Genomic DNA, 26,382 nt, shown 5'->3' with positions numbered 1-26,382 from the left:
GGTGTTTTCTAGAGATGGGTTGCAGCTGGAAGGGCATTGGCTGCGTAAAACGTGCTGGATATGTTGGCGGTTAATTTCACTACTATTCCAGCATATCTTTTACACAGCAGATGTCCTTCCAGCTGCAACCCAGTACTGGGAAACACCCATTCACACTCATCCACACACATACTCATACACTACGGCTAGTTTAGTTGATCAGTTCCTCTATAGCGCATGTGTTTGGACTGTGAGGGAAACTGAAGCACCCGGAGGAAACCCACGCCAACACGGGGAGAACATGCAAACTCCACACTGAAATGCAAACTGACCCAGCTGGGACTCGAATCAACGACCTTCTTGCTGTGAGGCGATTGTGCTACCCACTTAAATGTAACTTTATAAACAAACAAACAAACAAACAAACAAAAATAAACAACTTGCGATCTCAAAACTGTCACTTTTACAAAACAAAAACAGAACTGTATGCATTTAATTTCTCTGAAATGTGAAACATTAAAACATAAAAACACTCAAACCTGATGTTATAAATTAGACAAGGGTGATGTTCAGTTCTTAATTTACTTTTTCATCAGATCTCCCTGCGTCTCATTTCCTTTCCAACATCCGAATACCAATGAAATACACTTGGAGAAGGCATGAGTGAACCAAGATATGCAAATTACACACAACACACAAGCTCATTTTTGGATTGCACATGTATAAAAATGTTGTTAACATACAGATTTTCAGCACATTTCTAATCATAATAGCTTTAATAACTCATTTAATATAACTAATGAACTTTTCTCTCTGCCATGATGACAGCACATAATATTAGACTAGATATTCTTCAAGACACTAGTGTTCAGCTTAAAGTGACATGTAAAGGCTTCACTAGGGTAATTAGGGTAAAGTTAGGGTAATTAGGCAAGTCATTGTATAACAGTGGTTTGTTCTGGAGACAATCCAACACTAATATTGCTGAAGGGGTGATTAATATTGAGCTTAAAATGGTTTCAAACAATTAAAAACTGCTTTTATTCTAGAAGAAATTAAACAAACAAGACTTTCTCCAGAAGAACAAATATTAGAGGAAACACTCTGAAACATTCCTGAATCTGTTCAACATCATTTGGGAAATATTGGAAAAAGAAAACTCGCACAGGAGGATGAAGGATGTCTTCAATCATATATATAACTCATTACAACAACACAGCGCCTAACATTCGTAGCATACATTAATGTTGTCCACACATCACACACAGTGCTTCTAAAGCATTAAAATGAATGCATAATAATCCATGGGGCTTTTTAAATAAAAAAATAACATTGCAAGGATTTAACAGGAGGATTTACAGAACTTTACAAGACTTTGCTTGGACTGAATGTTGACGTGTTTGATTTAAAACACTGCCCTCTTCTGGACAACACTCATAATGACAAAAAGAAACGCTGCAGTTATTTAGAAATGCTATTGGCTTTTAAAAACCTTTCCTCAAGTACAGTAACTGAATATTCTGTTATATTAAAGAAATTAAAATCTGAAATCTAAATAATTAAATACTTTGTATTTTAAAGTCATCGTACTTGCACATAAACATTATTATAATCTGTAATCAGTAATTAATATAAATGAGAAATCCATGTCGAATGGAAATAAAAAGAAATCCCCTTGTAGCTCCTCCCCTTCATCATCAGCCCCTCCCTTTATCATCAGCTCCTACCCTTCTTCATCAATCAGCTCCTCCCCTTCATCATTAACTCCTCCTCTACACCAACAGCTCCTCCCTTTAACCACCAGCTCCTCCCCTTAATCAGCCCCTCCCCTACATCATCAGCTCCTTCCCTTAATACTCAGCTACTCCTCTTCATCATCAGCTCCACCTCTTCATCAACTGCTCCTCCCCTTCACCACCAGCTCCTCCCCTTAATCAGCAGCTCCTCCTCTTCATCATCAGCTCCTCCTCTTTATCATCAGCTCCTCCCCTTCATCATCAGCTCCTTTCCATCAGTAGCTCCTCCTCTTCATCATTAGCTCCTCCTCTTCATCAACAGCTTCTCTCCTTAATCAACAGCTCCTCCCCTTAATCATTAGCTCCTCCTCTTCATCATCAGCTCCTCCCCTTAATCATCAGCTCCTCCTCTTCATCATCAGCTCCTCCCCTTAATCATCAGCACCTCCTCTTCATAATCAGCACCTCCCCTTAGTGATCAGCTCCTCCTCTTCATCAACAGCTTCTACTCTTTATCATCAGCTCCTCCCCTTCATCATCAGCTCCTCCCCTTAATCATTAGCTCCTCCCCTTCACCATCAGCTCCTCCCCTTAATCATCAGCTCCTCCTCTTCATCATCAGCTCCTCCCCTTAATCATCAGCTCCTCCTCTTCATCATCAGCTCCTCCCCTTACAAGATTCAGCCTTACAGTGGCGCCAAAATGCTATTTTCACCATCACACACACACACACACGCACACACACACACACACACACACACACACACACACACACACACATTGTGTGATTTTGTGGGGGTGTTTGGGTGAGCGAGAGAGAGCATGTGTGTTTTCAGACCAGACATAAACACATCATGACCACTTATAGGCGTTGAACGTGTATAAACCGAGTATTTACGCTGTTATTCATATGATTAGTCATTCCATACTGTGCCGTTTGTTACTGACTCGACAGACTAACATAAACTTGGTCTGGAGGTTTAGCACAAATATGCCACTGTGAGCTGCTCGTCACATAAACAATCATGAAGTCCTGCTGCTGCAGGAATGAGGAGGTCTGCTGAAGGCGCAGCTATGGTGCAGAGAGGGGTTTACGTCTTTAATAAACTACGACAATTTGTGTTCATTGAACAGTAAGAATGATTAATAAATCCATATGAAGCAGTCCCTAGAGTCTCGCTTTCAGTTTCGGGCTCAGGCGCGCTTTGCACTCACACACAAGCGTACCGCACCAAAGCCCAAGAGAACCACGCTCTGGCACATCTCTTCCAACCGGGCCAGGGCCGGCCAAGTGAACCGTGCCTGAGCCCGATTCAGCACACTCACACTTCTTAAACTATCCGGGAGACAGGCATGGGCACGGTTCATAGTGTGGGTACACCCTTATACTGGTGGTTTCACGAAAACAAATGCAAAAAAAAAAAAAATAAGCAAAAAAATGTAGCTCCTGGAACGAATTCGGTGCTCTCCAGAAATGTATATAGAGGTATGTTTTCAGAATGAGACTGGGTTGAAATGAAAACAAATAAATAAATAAATAAATAAGATATACAGAAGGGGTATATACATCATCGCACATTAACGAATATAAAAGTGTAATAGTATCTGGATGCAGCCTTTATGATGCGAGCTGACATCGCATCACTCAGCGATGCAATGCCAGACACAATGCACTCAAATGGAGCGAGTGACATCACTGTGAGGAGGAGGGTTAGGGGTGGGGTTAGGCGAGCCCTTTAAAAAGCACTGGATGCAGCCCAGATTGCATCTGGACCAGGTCTGCAGCCAGACCCCTCTCTAATTTTCTGTAACAGAGTAAGAAATAGTTTCAATGTTATTTTTATTGGAACTCTTTTGCTCCTGATGTTCACTGGAAACAATATGGCTGATTTTAAAATAGCTGCTTAATTACAAATGTAACGGAGGACAGCTAGTAAATGCTGTGCAGGTGAACCTCACTCCTCTGACCTCTAAAGGTGCTCTAGCGACAGTAGCTAGAGGCTATGGTCTTTAGCCTCCTTGTTAGAGCAGCCGACAGCCATGCGGTTGGTCGCCGGTTCGATACCAGGTCGGAGCAGGTTGGGTGATATAGAACCGGCGGGGGTTACACATATATGATAAAAACATTGAGAATTATCCATCGTACACATCCAGTCTGTACTCTTAATAAAATACAAAACAGATTTCAACACAAACTGCTCCTTTTGTAAGCAACACTGTGTTTGTTGGTCCATTATTTGTTGATTTTAATTGTGATTTATTTACTTTTTATGCTTGAATTATTAAATTTGACCTTCATCTTATTTCTAACTGGCACTCCTGCTCCTCCACACCCCATGGCTCATTTATTCTGCAATGCAGTTGTTCTATTTTGCTTTGGAAAGGTTTTTCCCCTTTTGTCATTGAGAATGTTGATAAAGACTTTCATTTACTGTGGGAAAATGTTTTGTTTGGTTTTGTTAATTGCAAAACAGAGCCTTTACTTAAAGTTCTTAATATTCTTATATTAGTCACAAAATTGTACATGCATAAATGTAAATTTACAAACCAAAACCAAATATACAACTTAAACACGACATCCAAAAAATACAAAAGTAACTAACAGCATAAAATAAACTAAAATATAAATTACATAAAATAAATAAAAACACAGCTTCAACATAGAAACCTTTGCAAAATTATTATAACGTAACCCACCCACTTGACTGCAAGTTTACTATTCAGTTAACTTCAGCTCCTTTTCCTTTGCTACTATAAATGTATCTTGACATTTTTAATATATTGGAGCGAGTATACAAATGAAAATCTCTAATAGAATCCTTTAAACAAGGTTTAAAGTTATTCAATCTGCATTAATGAATTTACCAAATAAAATCTAAATATTTATTATAAATTCCACAGATAAATTGTTTGAAGCAAAATAAAAAGTAACATATTTGGGGGTCAAATTACATCTAAAACCTGAGTTTTTGGACATATAATGATAAGTCTTTCCAAAACTTTGAATGCTGACATTCATAAAAATTATACAGAATGAACAATTTCCATCAGTCTGCATTGTGTAAATTTGTTAATGTAGTTCCCTATGTGTATTACATATGCAGACGAAAAGCATTCAACTAACCTTTTTTTCTCACACAATATCTTCAAAACAAACAAACATTCATTCATTCATTTTCTTGTCGGCTTAGTCCCTTTATTAATCCGGGGTAGCCACAGTGGAATGAACCACCAACTTATCCACTTATCAAGTTTTTACGCAGCGGATGCCCTTCCAGCCGAAACATCCACTCACACACACATTCATACACTACGGACAATTTAGCCTACCCAATTCACCTGTACTGCATGTGTTTGGACTGTGGGGGAAACCGGAGCACCCGGAGGAAACCCACACGAACGCAGGGAGAACATGCAAACTCCACACAGAAACGCCAACTGAGCCAAGGCTCGAACCAGTGAACATTTTGCTGTGAGGTGACAGCTCTACCTACTGCGCCACTGCATCACCCCCAAAACAAACACTCCAAAAATAAATAAATAACTAAATAAATAAATAAATTAAATTAAGGCTCTGTTTAAAAAAAATATTTATCTAATAACTTTGTTTGAACATTTTTTTACTACAAAAGTTTACTCCGTTTAAGTATAGTACAGGATCAGTTCTATTAGTTCTATATGAGGACATTTGACTTCAAATTAGCATTAGCAAACCAGAGGGAATGGCTTTTGTTACGGGGTTATATAATTTAAATTTAATAGGGGATGACAATCATTCCATAACATTTTTGCAAGATAGTAAATTAGCTGATTGGTCTAAAATATCAGAAAAGAAAAAATACCTTAATCTGTCCAGTTTTGCAGATAGAGAGATTTCTGGTTAACAGTATTATGAGAATTATTCCACAAAACTGCTTTATGGGGGAGAAATTGAGCTCATAACACAAACCAAAAACCTTTTTAATATATATTTTGCTTACAATGATGATGCTCAGCTGCTGTGAATCTGCCGTGATGACGCAGTGTCTGCGTGCGCGGCGCTCTTGCGTCACTCCGGCGTGTGCGCGCGCACGTCTCTCCTCTCCACTGTCGGCTGAGCTGCTGTCCTCTCCATCCACACAGAGGTGAGTCCACATCTACACTTTATCCAGCATTACACTGAATCTGCAGCAGAGTGAAGGCTTATTCTGCTCATACAGTGAACCTGAAGAGCAGTTTATCACTCATACAGATGTATATACACATGCAGATCTATATTTGTGTGTATATATCTGGGTGAGCATCACTGAGGAGAGCACGGCCTGCTGAAATGCACGCGCCCGTCCATCGGTTATCTGTCAGAGGACTTTTATTGAGTTCATCCGCTGCATTTACACTCTGAGTGCAGGAGCTGATCATTGAGATCGCGTTGAGGGAGAAATGTTCTGTATATTGAGTGATTTTGTGCTCGTCCTCTGATACAGCAGTGGCCTAAAGCTGCGCCATTGAGCCGCGGGCATGCGCACTGGCTGCCCCTGGTCATCTCTGCACGTTTGCGCGCGCGTGTGTGTAGAGATATTCGCGTGAATGAATAATGTGTGTGTCAGGGATAGTCATTGTTGGCGGGACAAGTGAACGATCCTTCACATAGGACGTGAGAGTTCAGGGAGTGCGCGGAAGCGGGCGGTTTGGCAACAGCTGATCTGTGACTGGAGAGTGCATGGTAGGAGGTAGCTTAGATTCCGGAAGCATTCCGGAAATGGAGGAAGAAATGTCGGACGCAGATGAAGTGGGAAATTCGAAAAATGAATGGATTACAGTAGAAAAACGGAAAAGAAACAGAAGCTGGAGTAATACATCTGAGACTGACAGTGAGAACGGAATGCATCAGACAAGACGAAGGAAAGAAGAGTTTAAGGTAGTGATGAAACTCGATTGTGGTTCATTTAGCTTTATCAATCCGCTGAAGATGTCTAAAACAATCAAGGAAGAGATAGGATTGGTAGAAAGTGTTAAAAAATTGAGAGACGGCAGGCTGTTAATATACTGTAAGGACAGCAGACAACAAAAAAAGGCTGTAGAAATTAAATCTATCATGGGGCAAAAGGTGACTTGTAATGTACAAGAAGAAAAGAAATGGGTTAAAGGAGTAATCACTGGCATCCCTACCGATGTTACAGTTGAAAAAATCAAACGAGGTCTTACAGGTGCAGCTGTAATGGATGTGAAAAGACTTAAATGCACCAGAAATGGTGAAAGGGGAGATAGTCTTTCAGTAATGATTCACTTTAATGAAGACAAACTGCCAAGTAAAGTATATCTGGGATTTGTGAGTTATTCTGTGAGGCTTTATGTACCTCCCCCTTTAAGGTGTTATAAATGCCAAAAATATGGACATGTGGCAGCAGTATGCAGAGGCAAGCAGAGATGTGCTAAATGCGGAGGGGAGCATGAGTATGGTAAATGTGGTCAAGGAGTTAGTCCCAAATGTTGTAACTGTGGAGGAGAGCACAGTGCGGGATATGGAGGATGCAAAGTGAGGAAACATGCGGCTCAAGTACAAAATGTTAGAATTCAAGAAGGAATGTCATACTCAGAGGCCTTAAAAAAAGTTGGAAAGAATGTAGAAATAGGTAACAAAAGCAAAGAAATCATTCAACAGAAGTCGGAAATGGATAAAGAAAATAAGAAAGAGAGATTAGAGATCAAGGGAAATGCTGCATTTATTACTTTTATGGCTGAAGTAGTGAACTGTTCAGCTCAGACAGAAAGTAGGACTGAGAGAATCAGAATAATAATTAAAGCAGCAGAAAAGTATCTAGAGATTGAGGGTATCTCAGTGGATTTGATAAATGAGAAATTAAAGATGCAGATTCCATCCTCTCAGCAAGTATGTGGTGGCCCTTAATAATGTTATTAATATTACAGTGGAACGCGAGAAGCTTAATAGCTAATGGGCAAGAATTTAAAAAAGTAATTTCCAATTTAGAAAACAAACCAGATATAATATGTGTACAGGAAACATGGCTTAAACCACAGTTAGATTTTGTACTACAAGGGTATGTGGTTACTCGGAAGGATAGAAAACAAGGTAATGGAGGTGGAGTTGCTACTTTTATTAAACAAGGTGTAGGATATAGGAATGTTGAGGTGGTGGTGGATCAGGAGGTGGTTTCAATAGAAGTTTGGGAAGGGTGTTGTAATATTAAGGTAATAAATTTTTACAATCCATGTGAAAAATTATGTAAAGAAAAATTAGAAGTCATAAGAGGTAACATTAGTCAGAAAGTAGTATGGTGTGGTGATTTTAATGCTCACAATACTTTATGGGGAAGTGATAAATCGGACAGTAACGGATTGATAGTGGAAGAAATGTTAGATTGGGGACAATTAGTATGTATGAATAATGGGTGTTACACAAGAGTTGATTTGTCTCAGGGACGTAAATCAGTTTTAGATATTACCCTTGTGACAGGAGAATTAGCTAGGAAATGTGAGTGGAAAATATATAAACACAGTACCTTGGGAAGTGATCACTATCCAATATGGTGTAAAATTGGGGTGGACATCATCAACACTCCGATAGAGAGAATTTTAAGATGGAAATTTAACGATGCTAACTGGGAGCTCTTTAGAGATGTATGTCATGATAAAATGTGGGAAATGGTCAATGACAATGATAACATAGAAGAGTTAAATGAAAAAATAAGTGAAATATTAAGAAAAACTGCAGAGGAAGTTATTGGTAAAAAGAAAAATGTAAACAATAAAAAAGCAGTTCCGTGGTGGAATAAAGAATGTAGTAATGCAGTTAGGGAGAGAAATAAAGCAATGAAGAAAGCCAGGAGATCAGTATTGTTCAAGGATTTTATTAATTATAAGAAAGCTCAGGCAATAGTTAGGAGAGAAATAAGAAAAGCAAAAAGACTTTACTGGAGAGAATTCTGTAATAGAATAGGGGAGGAAATTGAAATTAATGAAGTTTGGAATATGATCAGAAGGATGGGAGGAATTCAGAAAAATAATAACATTCCTGTTTTAATTAGTAATGGAAAAATAGCAGTTAATAATGATGATAAAGCAGAAATGTTGGTGGAATCATTTGCAAAAATTCATAGTAATGAAAATATTTCAGATAACATGAGAAAAATCAGGGAACAGAAAATTAGGGAAAAATCTCATATATATGAAAAGAAGGATACATCAGGAAGTTTATTAGACTCAGAGTTCACATTATATGAGTTAAAAAGAGCTATTTCAGGGGTTAAACATACTTCTCCGGGAAAAGATGACATATGTTATGAGATGATTAAACATCTGTCAGATGTATCTTTGAACACCATTTTGATTTTGTTTAACAAAATTTGGGTGAAAGGAAGTTTGCCAGTAGATTGGAAACATGGGGTTATAGTGCCAATAGCCAAACCTGGAAAAGATCATTCTCAGCCAACTAGTTATAGACCTATTGCACTGACATCAAATTTATGCAAAATTATGGAACGGATGGTTATGGATAGATTGGTTTTTGTATTAGAAAGTAGAAACATTTTTTCAGCATGTCAAAGCGGATTCAGAAAAGGAAGAAACACAATGGACTCAATCTTGTGTTTAGAAAATGAAATTCGAAAGGCACAAATAGGGAAAGAGGTACTTGTGGGAGTGTTTTTCGATGTGGAAAAAGCTTATGATATGTTGTGGAAAGAAGGTCTTCTCTTAAAATTGGAAAACATGGGAATAGATGGGAGAATGTACAATTGGATTCTGAGTTTTTTATTTGGTAGAACGATTCAAGTAAGAGTAGGGACTGCATTGTCTAAGATTCTTCCAATTGAGAACGGCACACCTCAAGGAAGTGTGAGTAGCCCAATTCTGTTTAACATAATGATAAATGACATCTTTCAAAATATAGAATCAGGAATAGGAAGATCACTGTACGCGGATGATGGAGCGATATGGAAAAGAGGACGAAATGTAACATTTGTAGAAAATAAAATGCAAATAGCAGTGAATAAAGTTGAGAGTTGGGCTAATAAATGGGGCTTTCGGTTTTCTGTTGAAAAAACGCAAGTAATATGCTTCTCGAAAAAAAAAAGCAATCCAGTATTAAACATCAAAATGTATGAAACGCGGTTAGGGCAAGTAAATGTAATCAGATTTTTAGGTTTATGGATGGATAATAAATTAACATTTAAAATTCATATTGAGAAATTAATTGAAAAATGTAAAAAAGGAATAAATGTATTAAGGTGTTTGGCTGGAGTTGAGTGGGGTGCCAGTAGTACAGCATTAAAAAGAATTTATAATGCTGTGATAAGGTCAAACATTGACTATGGGTGTATGGTGTATAGTTCTACTAATAAAACATTGATTAAAAAAATAGAGGTCATACAAAATCAAGCTCTGAGGATATGTTGTGGTGCTTTTAGATCCTCTCCAGTGGCATCATTACAAGTTGAAATGGGAGAGATGCCATTAGAACATCGAATGTCTCAGCTGAGAATGAGATATTGGATAGGAATAAAAGGTCATTTGGAAAACCATCCTGTTAGATGTCTTTTAAAAGATTGCTGGGAGTATGTGTACAAAGAAATAGCAAGTTTTGGTTGGGTAGTAAGAAAGGAAATAAACAGTTTAGAATGGAAAGATCTGGAAGTTGCTCCATCTGTCGTTATACCAACAATTCCCCCATGGGTGTTTCCTATGCCAGTAGTAGATCTGCAAATTCATGAAAGAATTCAAAACAAGGAGATAATTATTCCAACTAAATTATTAGTTCAAGAATATATCCAACAGAATTATTATTCTGTATTACAAATCTTTACAGATGGGTCGAAGGAACCTAAGTGTGGAAGAACTGCTGCTGCTGTATATATTCCACAATTTAACATCAAAATTGCAAAGAGATTATCAGATCACGTGTCAGTGTTTACCTCTGAATTATTAGCTATTATTATAGCACTTCAATGGATTGAAGAAGTCCAACCAGAAAAAGCAGTAATTTGTTCAGACTCAATGGCTGCACTTAAAAGCCTTCAAAGTGCCAAATCTGAAGCTAGACAAGATTTAGTATTTGAAATTTTACAAAATTTATTCACAATTAGGCAGTTAAGAATAATGGTTTCATTTCTCTGGGTACCGGCACATGTGGGGGTAGATGGGAATGAGGAAGCTGATATGCTAGCAAAAAAAGCTTTAAATAATGAGCAAATAGAAATTAAATTAGCATTAAGTAAAACAGAATTTAAAAGAATGATTGCAGTCGAAATATATAAGAAATGGCAACAGGTGTGGAACAAGGAGACCAAAGGAAGACATTTATATCAGATTCAGGAATTTGTAGGAAACGGGAGGAAAAGATACGGATATCGAAGGAAAGATGTCATCATAACAAGACTAAGGATAGGCCATACGTCATTAAATTACAGCTTGTATAAAATAGGAAAGCATGAATCAGGGAAGTGTGATAATTGTGGAGAGTTGGAAACAGTCAATCATATAATTTTAGAATGCCCAGCTTATGAAAGAGAGAGGTTTGATTTAATACAAGAATTAGGACAGCTGGAAGATAAGGTAATTTCTTTGAAAGTATTGCTAGGAAACGGGCTTAGACAATCAAAAATTCATGAGATATTAATTAAATATTTGGGAAATATAGGAATAATGCATAGAATTTAGTGTTGTTTTTTTTTTTTTTTTTTTTTAATATATAATTTAATATAGTAATTTAATGTATATATAAGTGTTTTCCATCTACTCCAATTATGTACAATCCACACTCCAGATCAGTAGGTGGCGGTAATGCACCTATTTTTGTTGGTTTGCCAAACCGCCATAAAACACCAGAAGAAGAAGAAGAAGATAGTCATTGTTATAGCAGTTATCATTTGGAGCTGGTTAGCTTTAGTGTACCCTGCTGAAAAAACAGCTTAAACCAGCCTAGGCTGGTTGGCTGGTTTTAGCTGGTTGACCAGTCTGGCTTTAGAGTGGTTTTGGCCACTTCCAGGCTGGTTTCTAGCCTGGTCTTAGCTGGTCAGGCTGGGATAAAGGTAAAATTGGTTTTATATTCGAATATTTAGACTTTCCCCTTAATAATATAACTTCAGAAAAGTATTATTTGCAAATTATAAATTGGAAACCATATTAGCAGCCTTTGATTATCAAAATACAGCATTGTTTACTGTCAGTTAGATAGTGATAATGTTGTTTAGAAGTCATACTTGCATGCTAATTCCGATCCAACATTGAAAGTAACATGGTAAACAGTATTGAGACTTCTACATGAACAAATATGCAAATATAAAACCAACTTTACCTCTATCAGGCTGGGAGATGACCAGCTAAAACCAGCTTGACCAGCCTAGTCAGGCTGGGAATCCAGCCAAAACCAGCTATGTCCAGCCTAAACCAGGCTGTTGTTGTTTTGAACCTAAATAGGGACGAAATGTCTGCTGTGTGTAGTTTTTCTGTAATTGGTAACACATCGGGGACTGTAGTGGTCTGTTTGTGTTCATATATGTTCATTTGTTTATTTTATATAATCGCAGACCTTACAGCAGGCTATTTCACACTGTCATTGATCTGCAGTTATAATCAAATCCTGTTAGTAATGAACATTTATACAGAATCATTGATGTGTGTAAAGCATCTGTTTTGTGAGAATCGCTTTTTATAATATTTGTGAACGACCCGTACAGCTTTACTGCAGGCATTTCCTCAAGCGAGAATGATGCGACTGAAACTTTGTCATACACCACGCCCACCAAAAGGGTACCCTTGGTAGTGGAAACGCAAGCCTGATAAAGATGACCGGTACTGACCTGAACCGTACTGTACTAGTCAGTGGAAACGAGGCATTAATAATATAAAGGCAGAAAAATAATCTTTGCAAATTCTAAATGGGGAAATCATTGTGGCATGTTTAAGTACAACATTGCTCACAGTCGGTGAAATAGTGCTAATGATTGATGTGCATTTGGTTTTATGTTCTCGCTTTCAGATTTTGGCGTTCAATAAAATGCAAAGCAGAATTTGCATAGGGGAATACAGATTAATTATAATAATGCACCATTATGAGCAATACAGTCTCGATATTGTTCACCGCTGCTTTTAATTTCCGGTCTGAAATCACATGCAAGACTTCTAAACAACATTAGATTATAAACAACTTATCCTTTCCTCCTGTTTTGCTCTGAAGTGTGTAATGTAAAGTTCCTTCTTTATTCTCTCTCAGACTATGGCTGTTCCTCCCACATATGTGGATCTGGGCAAATCTGCCAGAGACATCTTCACCAAAGGATATGGTAAGCACACTTTCTGCTGAGAGATCAATGGCTGCGTCTTGATCCACTCTCTTGTTCAATAGTCAGTGCACTGATCAGGGCATCAGCCACTTTGAGTGTCTTGTGGGTCTACAAATTAACTCAAATGAACAATAATATATAAATAGTGTTTTGGACATTGTAAGGTGCATTCTGAGAATATATCCTCAGCATCTATTCAACACCATGAGACAAGATTTTCAGCTAGAATTGTCATGCCAGTTTTTTGTTTCTACTAATAGGCAATGCTCCTAAATTAAATATTTAAGTGAGCGCCATGCTGCTCTAGTTCAGGTTTTTGATGATGAACACAACAATGGCGAGTTCTCAATAAAGGATTTAGCTTTGAACATACCTGAATGTCTCCCGGTCTATCTCTTCTTCAGTACACAGCAGTTGTGTTGCCGTGACCCAGATAAAGACTGAAATGACCCAGATAGAGACTGAAATCACTGATTTTTAACCATTTTGGTGCCGTGACCCGGACAGAGACTGAAATCATTAATTACCAACAGTTTTAGTGCCATGACCCGGACAGAGACTGAAATAACATATTCCCAACCATTTTGGTGCCGTGACCCGAATAGAGACTGAAATGATAAATTACCGACAGTTGTGGTGCCATGACCCAGATAAAGACTGAAATGACCCAGATAGACACTGAAATCACACATTTCCAGCAGTTTAGTGCCGTGACCCGATAGAGACTGAAATCATAAATTACCGACAGTTGTGGTGCCGTGACCCAGATAGAGACTGAAATCCCTCATTTCCAACAGTTTGGTGCCGTGACCCGATAGAGACTGAAATGACTTATTTCCATCAGTTTGGTGCCGTGACCCAGATAAAGACTGAATCCCCTTTGGGGGAATCCCCAAAGGCATTTTTGAAGTGTGCTCCACTTCATAAAGTGAATGAGGGAAGTGTACATGGACATTTTGAGTGTGCTTCATATGTCCATTCCAGCACCTATATGTCCCAGAATGCAATTGTGATGTCACATCAGTGTAGTGCTTAACGCCCCATTCACACGGGGCGTCAGCATCAACGCTTCCCATTCACTTTGAATGGGTGACGTCAGAAATTGCCTAACTGCATTGTGGATTCGTCAGCGCCGCTTCAGAGGTGTTGCTCGCTGCAGAAGTAGGGACTAGCTCAACTTTGCAAGCGCCGACGGAAGCGTCAGCCAATCAGATCGCTGTATGCAAATACACCAGCTCAGACAGTGGCATATTGCTGACTGAATTTCATTGGCTGACGCTGCTATGACGATCGCTTCAGCCCCAACTTCAGACACGCCTTCAGTCAAGCGTTGACGCTGAAGCCCCGTGTGGATAGGGCGTAAGGGTTTAGGGAACGAAACAGAGGGAAGTTGGTGAATGAAGGGCGTATAAAAATTGCACTGGAATGATTTGTGCTCTAAAAAGATGTGCTGTGAACATCAGGGAGCATCAATGAATACTATCCACCCTTAATAGACACTCTGAAGCTCAGAACAAGAATCTTGTGAAGCAAATCATTAAACATAATGACAAACCAGGGATCTATATTTAATAGAAACTATTCCCCGTTAATATTTAGTCATTAGTTAAACATAGACCGGTACAGACAATCTCACAAACATTTATAAATGATGTGAAATGATCAAATTATTTATCTATAATGTGCTTAAAGCATAATAAAATGACTATGGGGAAATATCAGTTATGTTGTTTATAAATTCCAGTTGTAACGTTCAATGTGTTAAAATGCAATGAGGACGTTCTCGTGCCACACTCCAAGTCTGATGTCCAGTGAGCATGCTTTTAGGGAGAAAACAAACCTAAATAAATACTTAATGTGCTAAATATGAACTGTAAATGCAAAGCCATGAAGGATGCGTGTTGTTGTGTGTGTCACTGATGTTGGTCTCTCTGTCATGTGCAGGATTCGGTCTCATTAAACTGGACTTGAAAACGAGGTCAGAGAATGGACTGGTGAGTAGCCGCTGGATTTCCTCCCCTCATCATGAACACAGTCAGCTACACTGCCTCTCTGCTCAGCTTAATAGGACAGTTCACACAAGAAATTAACATTTCATCATTTATTCACGCTCAAGTGGTTCTGAACCTAAAGGACTGTCCTGCTTTAATGATTGCAGCAGACTTTTTTTTATGAAATGAACTCTCTTAAGGACATTTTTAGCAAATTTTTTATCATGTATTAACACTAAAAATCCTATTTAATTTATGTATTCCTTTGTTTGTTTATTTTTTAAATTGTATTGAAATGTTCCTGCCATGAAAATAGCCTTAATAGCTGACATGGCATTAAATAAAAATTAATTACATCTAAAAGTTAATTTTTTCTGTTGAACACAAATGAAGATACTCTGAAGAATGCTGGAAAAAGCAGCCATCGACATCCAGAGTAGGAACAAAGCATACTATGTTTGTCGGAGTAGGTTTTTTCCAGCATTCTTCAGAGTATCTTCATTTGTGTTCAACAAAAACTCGAACAGGTTTGGATATAAATGAGTAAATCATGACAGAATGTACATTTTTAATTGAACTTTGGCTTTAACGTAAATTTCAGCATCAAGGCCAATTTGTGAACTGAGTATTGGATCTGTATATCCCTAATTTTCACTGACAGCCCAAATTTGTTTTATCCAGTAAGTCATGTCTATTAGATGTCTTTTAAACTCTTTCATGCTTGGTGTGAAGTGAAATCTGCTATATGTACATTGTTTGTCTGCTAACATATTGTGGTGTTTTATATTATGAAGCATGCTAAATAAACACACTTGTTCATCTGAAAATCAATCCTGGGGTCCGTTCTTCGTATGTGGATTACTCAGTTAGCTGGATTTGGATATTGACGATTTGACATGATCCAGGATCGTTTCGTTCTTCAAAGCTGATCCGAGAGTTGTTGTCATAGCAACAGTTCTGCTAGGTCAAACCTGATCGGGAGCAGGTTCAATTCATATAAACAGGATTAGATCGGCTCAGTTCAAGCAAAGATAATACAGAAAGTATGTTCCGAATTCTGATATTTTCTTACAGTAGTAGTGATATACACTTGGGAAAATTGTACATATATTTTTAACTATATATATATAAAGTTATAGTCATTAATAAAATAAAGTTATACATATTAATAAAACTTCAATCTGCACCCTCGAAATGAAAGTATAAAGACTGCCACCTGGTGGTGCAAAGAGAAAACTTATTGATATGAACTTTTTAGATCGCTTTAGTACAAATTGTGTATATTAGAAATGCAGAATATGTGACTTTTTTTTAAAACCAATAATACATTTATGCAGTCATAAACATGTTTTGACAGTAATATGCCAGTGATTTGATGCTTCACTAAAGTTGCAGACGCCTTTACCAATATGAAAACGGTTTTTCTTTACACCGATTAAAAAACGGCTACTATAATAAAATTGAAATACATGATGAATACTCTTGACACATGAAAGTGTAAAGCCTGCAGCTCACAACAAATGTGGAAGGTTATTGCGTGTCATGTATAACAAACGGTTTACTGCTAATTTGATGTAATTTTGCTTGCATGGATAATTGAATATTAATCAGATGATGTCATTACGCTGCTGTGCCGTCAGCCAATCGCTGCATTGCTGATCATGATTTCGAGGATTGATAGATCTGTCCTTCACAACACACACAGCGATCTCAGATCAGTTTATCCAGACATTCTAATCTGATTTGCGAACTTTTTTGAAGAACCAAATTAGCCGGAGATCAGTTATCAAGATTAAAGGATCCAGGATCTGCCAAATCATCTTAGATCATTTAAGCGAGGTACGAAGAACAGACCCCTGGTGGGAAAAAACCCTTTCCAATATTTTGAATTTGGACTGCAATGCCCAACTCAACCACTGGGGTCAATCCTATTTATTGCAGCAGAAAGTGTATATATATAGTATAGCGTGTGTGTGTGTGTGTGTGTGTGTGTGTGTGTTGCACTCATGTTTCTGATTGAGATCATCTGCTCCTTTATTTTACTGCAGGAGTTCAAGAGCTCCGGCTCGGCCAACACAGAGACCAGTAAAGTAGCAGGAACTCTGGAGACCAAGTACAAGTGGGCTGAACACGGCCTGACCTTCACTGAGAAGTGGAACACGGACAACACTCTGGGCACAGAGATCACCCTGGAGGACCAGGTCAGACCGAGAGCACCCAAACACACCAGGGCTGCACAATGATGGAAAAACATGACTCTTCGATATCTAGTTTTTCTGCAAATTATTTATTGTATTTAATTATTATTGTTTTTATTTTTATTTCTATTTATTTAAAAAAATATTTATTTAATTTCACTTTTTAAAAATTGTATTTTAATTTTCATTTATTCATTTTTATTTTATTTTCATTTTTATTTACTTTTGTTTTAATTTTGATTCATTTTAATTTTATTTTTTAATCATTTTGTTTTATTTACTATACATACAATTGTTCAAAGTAATAGCAATACAGACAAACGCATTGGGAACACTGGGAAAATAATGGTTAAATGTATTATTACTTTACAGAAAGTGACAAAATGTACTATATTAACTGCGAAATGATAGAAGATTTAGCTTCCTAGTAAATCACTGAACTGATATTTAGTTGTATAACCATGGGTTCAGAGAACTGCCCATTTCTGACACCTTCTAACAGGTCTACCAGCTCAGGATGATTGTACTAGACCAAGGATCACCAAACTTGTTCCTGGAGGGCCGGTGTCCTGCTGATTTTAGCTCCAACTCTAATCAAACACACCTGAACAAGCTGATCAAGCTCTTACTAGGTAGACTTTAAACACTCAGGCAGGTGTGTTGAGGCAAGTTGGAGCTAAACCCTGCAGGGACACCGGACCTCCATAAACGAGATTGTTGACCCCTGATCTAGACCATAATTCCTCTGCATTTCTTGATTTTGCTTCAGAAACCGCATTTTTGATGTCAGGTTACACGTTTTCTATTGGGTTAAGGTCTGGACACTGGACTGGCCATTCCATTATGTTAATCTTGTTAGTCTGGAACCAAGATGCTGCTCAATTACTGGTGTATTTGGGGTCGTTTGTCTTCCCAGAAATAAGTTTGCGTAGGGTCAGATGTCTACACATTGCGATGCTGATGCTGAACTGATGTATAGTGCAGCTCCAGTACACAGCAGACACTCCTGACACTCACCGTTATCTGCTTTATCTCTCAGCTGACCAAAGGGCTGAAGCTTACATTCGACTCCTCCTTTTCTCCAAACACTGGGTACGAATTTATGCATTTATTTATTTATAACTAATTAATTAATTTCACAGAACAATGAATGATTAATTCAGCAGTCTTCAACTGTATTTATTAAATTCACTTAATGTGTTAATATTGAGCATGCATGTCCTCTGACGCTCATGCTGGTGTCCCGCAGTAAGAAGAGTGGTAAGATCAAGAGCAGTTACCAGCGCGAGCACATTAACCTGGGCTGTGACGTGGACTACGACATCAACGGGACGGCGGTGCACGGAGCGCTGGTGCTGGGCCTGGACGGATGGCTCGCCGGGTACCAGATGACCTTCGAGGCCGGCAGGAACCGCATCACACAGAGCAACTTCGCTGTGGGATACAAGACCGACGAGTTCCAGCTCCACACCAATGTGTACGTATGAGGGACGGGCCATAACGGTGAAATATGCAATGTTGTATAGAGTGGGACAATGTTTCTTACCATATAAAAATAGCATTAATCAAAGGAGATGTTATAAGTAATGTTTTTAAATCAAATTCACTTATATAAGGATGTTAAAATGAATCGAATAAATAGTTATTTTTCAGATTGAATTATTTCTAATTTAAGATCTGAAAGAGGAAGACCAGATATTCTGACTCTGAGTGGTTGTTATTTTGCCCCTTCTCCTTGACTCCGCCCACAGAGGTTTATTTTCAGCTTTCGGCCAGTGGCAGTGTGGAGTCTTAGCCCCGCCTACTGTGGAGGCAGGGCTAATGCTACGTACACACCAGACGCGGAACTTGCGTCAAGCGCGAGTGATTTACATGTTAAGTCAATGCAAACGCGCGAATAGACATCCTGCGGCGCGATAGGCACGAATGGCGCGGCGGGAATGGCGCGATACGCGCGAGGCGAATTGAGCGTTTGCGCGTTTGACGCGCTTAACGAGCGTTTCGCGCCAATCTCTCGAATTCGAAATCTGAACTTTAGCGGACATTCGCGCCGCGTTAACCAATCAGAAGCTTGCTCTTGTGGGGGCGTGATTGTGACGTTGAACCAGTTGATGGTGTTCCGGGGGAAATCCTCCAGGCGACACCGACAACAAGTCAACAAACTGGGCTTGGCTCAGTCAGAAGCATCGCTGAAAGCCTCCGTGATCCAGATTCCGCGTCTGGTGTGAACACAGCATAAGACTTCATTTGATTGGTCAAATTCAAATAAACAACCATTGCATGAAAAAAAGTGATTTAATCACCCGTCTGCAGCACGTATATTGCATATATTATTATCACGATAACGATGATTTTGCAATATGTTGTGCTGCTCTAGTGTATGTACAAGGAATGGCCGATACTGGGGGAAATATATGATATTGATTAGTATTGCGTTAACGATGATTTTTACGATGTAATAAAATCGAACAATACTATTTTATTAGTCATGTTTTTAAATCATTTACTTAAAGATATTAGTGGAGATTTGCTTTAGTCATATCGACCAGGGCCGGAGTGGGACTCCTTTTCATTCCTTGAGTTTCAAGCCTCAGACCGGCCCACCTCAGTTCACGACTGACTATATTAAAATAAGGTCATTTCCAATTCAGTTTCTAATTACACTATCACATCTTTTTTTGAGAAAACAGCTGCTTTATAACTTAATGTTCAACAACCCTAACAGTATTATATGTCCTAACAATAAAAATGAAAAAAAAAAAAATTACTCAGACGAGGATCAAACCTGGGTCGGTGGTGTCGTAACTTAACGTGCTAACCACTGGACCACAACAGCAGTACAGTGAGAGGTGACTCATCTGAGTTATATCATCATTAACCTGCAGGCTGCGAGAAAATAGATAAAAAGAGCAGAGCTGCGGTAAAATAATGAATAAGAAGGCTGTGGTCAAGTGAATAAATAAATTAATTTTAAAAGTGTGACTGCTGAGAGCAACAGATTCTGGAGCTAGGGACACCGGCCCTCATGGCCAAAAAACGGACCGGCCCACCGGGAATTCTCCCGGTCCTCCCGATTAGCCGATCCGAGCCTGATATCGACTTTAGGTTGTATGATATGCAGTGACACAGTCAGATCTTTTGCTGAACACATCCACCATATTTGATTCTTATATAAGTCCTGGAGCCTCATGTACGAAGACTTGACTTGCAAATGAGAGTCTTATTTTTTTGCATATAATCAACATAAAATAAACAAAAATAACGTATTGGACAAAAAAACTAATCACTAAAAACTTTTTGAAAACAAAACAAAAAATAAAACTTAAATTAAAAATCAAGCAGCGCAAAAAAATCGTAATTTTATATATTTTTTGTAAAATTTTATTCATCAACATTGCCGTTTACTAACATTTTGACTGAGCTCAATTCTTTACTTTTCTTTTGTAAAACTTAATTTTATGTTTGTAAATATAAAAGGTCCTGATTTAACTCTATAGAGTATGTTTGTAGATAATAATTTTGTAAACCGGCTGCTGTAATAACTAAAGCACAGACCAATCATAGGTTTTATTCTTATTGCAATAAGTCCAAATTGGCATCATTTAACCGGTGTATTGCAAACGATAAGATCTGGCCGATCTGTAGGACGTCCTGAAGGCAAACCTGCTGTGTTTCCAGTCTCAAGGTTAGACAGGAGGGTTATTTATGTGTAGCTTTATTCCCTGGAGATTGGATTTATCAAGAGCTTTGCTGCACACTGATGCTTGTTTATGTCAGGCGACGCCGGTCTGGGAGGCTGAAGCCGTGTTTGTGCTGTTGGGAATATTCCATCAGTGCTTTTAATTTATCCCACGGTAAAAAAAGAAAGCTACTCGCAGATGGACTGAGTCCTTATATCCTACACCACACACATATTATTAGCAGTGTTTCCATTCAATGAGAAACAAAAGAGAAGATAATCATCGCTTCCCGATATAAACTGGAGCAAATAATAGTCAGAGAGGTGTAGTTGAGTGTGTTTGGTGAAGCCACTGTGGTCTCTTTTTCTTTAATAAATGAGCTGCGCTTGAAGCTTTTTTTAATGCAGTTTTTTTTCATTTAAGCACTTTTTTAATGTGAGTATTTCAAAATGCACATAAGAAATAGGTAGATGGCAACATGGCTACAGTTAATAATATACACTATTATTTTTAATAATTGTTATTGATTATTATATCATTTTAATTCAATGTTAATTACTGTGAATTATATTATCAAAATAACTTATTAAATATTTTATTATTATTATTGTTGTTATTATTATAATTTTTTATTATTATAATAATAATAATAATTATTATTAATAATGATAATATTACATTTAATATTATTTTGATATTATAATTTATAGTATTATATTATAATGTGCATCGATGGATTACTCTTCATTATTATTATTATTATTATTATTTATTATTATTATTATTACCATTATTATTATTATTATTATTATTATTATTATTATTATTATTTATTTATTATTCTTACCATTATTATTATTATTATTATTATTATTATTATTATTATTATTATTATTATTATTAATAATAATAATGATGATAATAATAATAATAATAGTAATAATAATAATAACAACAATAATGATAATAATAATGATAACAATAATTAATAATTATTAATGGTAACCTTTAATTCAACTTAAGCTGTGGTAATAAATCAAATCGAGAAAGGATTCTGCATTGATTGTTATTTATCTTTTTAGTGTATATTTTAGTATACTTCAAACGCTTGACAATAAGGTTTCATTATTAGTTAGTGTTTACTAACATGAACCATGCATGAGTAATACTTGTACAGCATTTATTAATCATAGTTCGACATTTACTAATGTATTATTAGGTTCCAAATTCTCGCTGTGAACGAATGAACGATGAATGACTTTATTTTCATTAACTAACGTTAACTGACGTGAACAATGCTGTAATGTATTGTTCATTGTTTATGTTAGTAAACACATTAAATAATACAACCTTATTCTGAATTGTGACCATTTAAATTAAAAATATGTATATTAAAAAGTCAGTATTGAGTTTTATTTTTGTTTTAACAGATTTTTTTAAATGCAATTTTATATGAGCGTGTAGAAAGACATTTAGTTGTTCATCTAACTAATTAGAAAAATCTTGTGCATTAAAATAAAGACCATTAAGATTTTTAGCTTGTTGTTGTACTTTATTTAATATGTCTGTGTGTTACCCTGGTGTGATTGCAGAAATTAATATGAATGTTGTGTTTAATATCAGGAATGACGGCACAGAGTTCGGCGGCTCCATCTACCAGAAGGTGAACGATAATCTGGAGACGGCGGTGAATCTGGCCTGGACCGCCGGGAACAGCAACACTCGCTTCGGCATTGCAGCCAAATACCAAATCGACAGCGACGCGGCCTTCTCGGTGCGTGATCATCATCATCATCAAAGTTACTGTAGATACTGTCAGCTTTTATTAGTTTGTCTAATCAACCATCATAATATTATATTAATAGCATAATATCAAGAGTCAAATCAAGAAATCTATTTTTATCACCATTTGTATTTTTTATTCTACCATTATTATTTATTTCCATATTCATGCATACATGGAGTGCTCAGCATGAAGGAGTGCAATAGACAATATATTGTGCTGCATTTATTTATTTATTTATTTATCAGCACACTGAAATGCTCATGAATAAGAGTGAGGTGTGTGTTTGGCTGAGTACTGCACTGTAAGTGGCCAAATGCACCTAGGCTTTTATGCCACACCTGCACCACACAGCACCATCTGCTGGTTAAAAACTGAGCTTAAACTCCATTCAAGAGAGAATCACAATGCATTTTGAAATAAATAAATAACACAAAAATAAATAAGGTGAAGTTTATGTATATAACAGCATTTTTATTTTATTTTTTATTCTTATTTTATTTTAAAGCTGTCAGATTTGTAGAGCAACTGCAAAGGAGAGATATTTCCATAATAGTGTGTTAGACCAGTACAGAAGTCATTACTCACCAAACCTGTTCCTGGAGGGCCGGAGTCCTGCAGATTTGAGCTTTAACCCTAATCAAACACACCTGAACAAGCTAATCAAGCTCTTACGCTGCGGTCACATTAGAGTTTGAGTATGCGAAATTCTGTCATGCAGCGCTGCAAAAAGCGCCGTGATTAAACAAGCTTATTAGACATTTTTAAAACTAAAAGCGAGCGATTGCTGCATGTTTTGATCCTCGATTTGTCTCAGTCTAGTGATGAGATTTCTCAGAGTTCACCAAGCTGGAACTTTGCACCGCAGCAACCTGTGAAACTTGACAAATGACCCTGCGTTTCCTGTCTGACGCATTTGCGTGCGTATGAATGGAAGTCTATGGGAGGAAAAGCCCAGTGTGACAGCAGCTTTACTGGGTATACTTGAAACATCCATGCAGGTGTGTTGAGTCAAGATGGAGCTAAACCCTGCAGGACCAGGATTGCTGACCCCTGGACTAAGTCTTTAGAGATGCATATTTTGCAAATACAGCTACAAATTTTGAGTCACCACAAAATCTGGACCGATGACCCCCCCCAGGACGTATACCACTGCCAGACCACCTCAACATCCCCGAGTTATTACATGATGTGGTTTCAGGCCGCAGCTCTAGATATTGCTTCATCACTGAACGCTCTGGGGAAAGTCATGATTGAAGGGAATCTACTATATTTGTATTCAACATCACTGTTTTTGTCTGTCTTACAGGCCAAAGTGAATAACTCGAGCCTTGTCGGGCTGGGATACACTCAAACTCTGAAGCCTGGTAAGTGTGTGTAGATATTATTAAACAGGGCTCTGCTGAAAAATCCAGCTTAAACCAGCCTAGGATGGTTGACTGGTTTTAGCTGGTCAACCAGCCTGGTTTTAGAGGGGTTTTGGCCACTTCCAGGCTGGTTTCCAGCCATTTCCAGCCTGGTTTTAGCTGGACAAGCTGGGAGATGACCAGCTAAAACCAGCTTGACCAGCCTAGCCAGGCTTGGAGCCCAGCCAAAACCAGCTATGTCCAGCTTAAACCAGGATGGTCAAGCTGGTTTTGATGGTTTTAGCTGGTCACTTTCTAGGCTGGAAATCAGCTTAGTCCCTTTATTCATCAGGGGTCGCCACAGCAGAATGAACCACCAACTTATCCAGAACATATTTCACACAGCGGATGCCCTTCCAGCTGCAACCCAGTACTGGGATACTCTCTCATGCACACACTCATACACCACGGGCAATTCAGTTGATCAATTCCCCTACAGCACTGTGTTTTTTCAGGTCTAATATGATATCTGCAGTATAATACCTGCTGGATTAATTCCCCAACGTCTCTCTTCTGCTTTCAGGTATTAAGCTGACCCTTTCTGCTCTTCTGGATGGCAAGAACATTAACGCCGGAGGCCACAAGATGGGTTTGGGTCTGGAGTTTGAGGCATAAGAAGCTGTGGATTGCTCCGATCCTGACTTCATTTAATATTACACACTTTATTTTCTATCCCCACACCCTCACACACCTTATTTCTCCTGAGCAGGAACACACACGGTATACCTGGAGACATGTATGCATTAGCAGCGGCTCACTTTCCCAGAGAGAAACACTATTAGAGAAGAGCGCTCCCCGGTTTATAAGATGTTTTGTCTTCAACACACTCTGCGTTATTTATTTCAGTGTTCATACTTTACAGATGCTCATTTCTTTGTGGAAGTTTACGTCAGAAAACACTAGATTGACATTCCTGATCTTCAGAAAGAGAGCCTGCAGCTCTTTATGATAGATTCCACACGTTTGGGTGCGTCTCATGTCTCCGTCTGGTGTGTGTGTGCGAGTAATCCACATGTGTGTCGTTGTTTTAGCGCTGCATACTACCTGCTGCGTCCGTGCAGAGCTCCTGAAAACAGAAGTGTGTGTCGGGAAGAGCACGAGTGACGTGCAGTTCTGGATGTAGGCTTGTCTTCCATTGTTACATGTAGGATTAGGAAGCTGTGGATTTAGCAGGATGGAGTCCTTCCTTACGTTGAATAAAACGTTCGACCTGTATCACACCTACTGGACTGTGTGTGTTGTGTTCTGTGGGAAAATCTGCCTTTTTGCATGCAGTAAATTCTGTTTATGAAGATTAATGTTTTTGAAAACTATAGGTATAGACTGATAGAATGTGTAATAAATATATATTAAGTTGAAGTCAAAATTATTCGCCCCCTTTGACTTTTTTTTTCTTTTTTAAATATTTCCCAAATGATGTTAAACAGATGCAGGAAATGTTCACAGTGTGTCTGATAATATTTGTTCTTCTGGAGAAAGTCTGATTTGTTTTATTTCGGCTAGAATAAAAGCAGTTATTGTGTTTTTAAACACCATTTAAAGGTCAATATTATTAGCCCCTTTAAGATATTTTGTTTTGGATAGTCTACAGAACAAATCATCATTATACAATGACTTGCCTAATTACCCTAGTGATGCCTTTAAATGTCACTTTAAGCTGTATAGAAGTGTCTTGAAGAATATCTAGAGTACTATTATTTACAGTCATCATGACAAAGAGAAAATAAATCAGTTATTAGAGATGAGTTATTAACACTATTATGATTAGAAATGTGTTGAAAAAATTTGCTCCGTTAAACAGAAATTGGGGAAAAAAAATAAATGGGTAATAATTCTGACTTCAACTGTGTATGTGTGTGAGAAATAAATAAACACAATAAAAGAATTATAAAAATATATAAATATTAGTAAATATATTTAAAACAAATAAAATAAATATAAAAATAAAAACAAAAAATAAAAAAATATAAATATTAGTAAATATAACGAATGTATATTTAAAACAAAAAATTGAGAAATATAAATAAAATAATAATAAATAAAAATAAATTTAAAATAGATCCAAAAATATGACATAAAAAAAAAAATATATATATATATATATATATATATTATATTTTATATATATATATATTATATGTATGTATATATTATTTATATGTATGTATTGTTTTTTTATTTGAATATTTTAATTTTCTAATTTTTTGATATTTTATTTAATAATTTATTATATTATATTATATTTTATATACAATATATATATATATATATATATATATATATATATATATATATATATATATATATTTTTTTTTTTAATTATGTTATAT

The 26,382-nt window shown here is 37.2% G+C and overlaps 2 protein-coding genes across 3 annotated transcripts in view; one reads left to right on the top strand and one right to left on the bottom strand.

Annotated features, from left to right (window-relative positions):
• Positions 1 to 26,382, bottom strand: part of ddx46 (DEAD (Asp-Glu-Ala-Asp) box polypeptide 46) — an 800,847-nt gene that overhangs the window by 615,266 nt on the left and 159,199 nt on the right. The window lies entirely within an intron of this gene.
• vdac1 (voltage-dependent anion channel 1) lies at positions 5,769 to 25,276 on the top strand. 2 transcript variants are annotated; one of them, NM_001001404.1, is given in 9 exon segments: positions 5,769 to 5,839; positions 12,925 to 12,994; positions 14,939 to 14,988; positions 17,034 to 17,186; positions 18,223 to 18,275; positions 18,433 to 18,660; positions 22,487 to 22,637; positions 23,956 to 24,013; positions 24,576 to 25,276. In NM_001001404.1, coding segments are annotated over 8 exon segments (852 nt in total). In that variant the 5' UTR covers positions 5,769 to 5,839; positions 12,925 to 12,927; the 3' UTR covers positions 24,668 to 25,276.

Source organism: Danio rerio, chromosome 21, assembly GCF_052040795.2.
Source record: "Danio rerio strain M-AB ecotype USA chromosome 21, GRCz13ab, whole genome shotgun sequence".
NCBI lineage: Eukaryota > Metazoa > Chordata > Actinopteri > Cypriniformes > Danionidae > Danio > Danio rerio.
Note: the sequence above shows the minus strand (reverse complement) of the source record. Positions and strands in the feature narration are given on the sequence as shown.

What these genes read in the sequence shown, in the direction of transcription:
- vdac1 (XM_087299282.1), top strand. Translation starts at nt 12,928, where the DNA reads ATGGCTGTTCCTCCCACATATGTGGATCTGGGCAAATCTGCCAGAGAC. An exon ending in AGATCACCCTGGAGGACCAG is followed by an intron (nt 17,187 to 18,222) that starts GTCAGACCGAGA and finishes TTTATCTCTCAG; the next exon opens with CTGACCAAAGGGCTGAAGCT. An exon ending in TCCTTTTCTCCAAACACTGG is followed by an intron (nt 18,276 to 18,432) that starts GTACGAATTTAT and finishes GGTGTCCCGCAG; the next exon opens with TAAGAAGAGTGGTAAGATCA.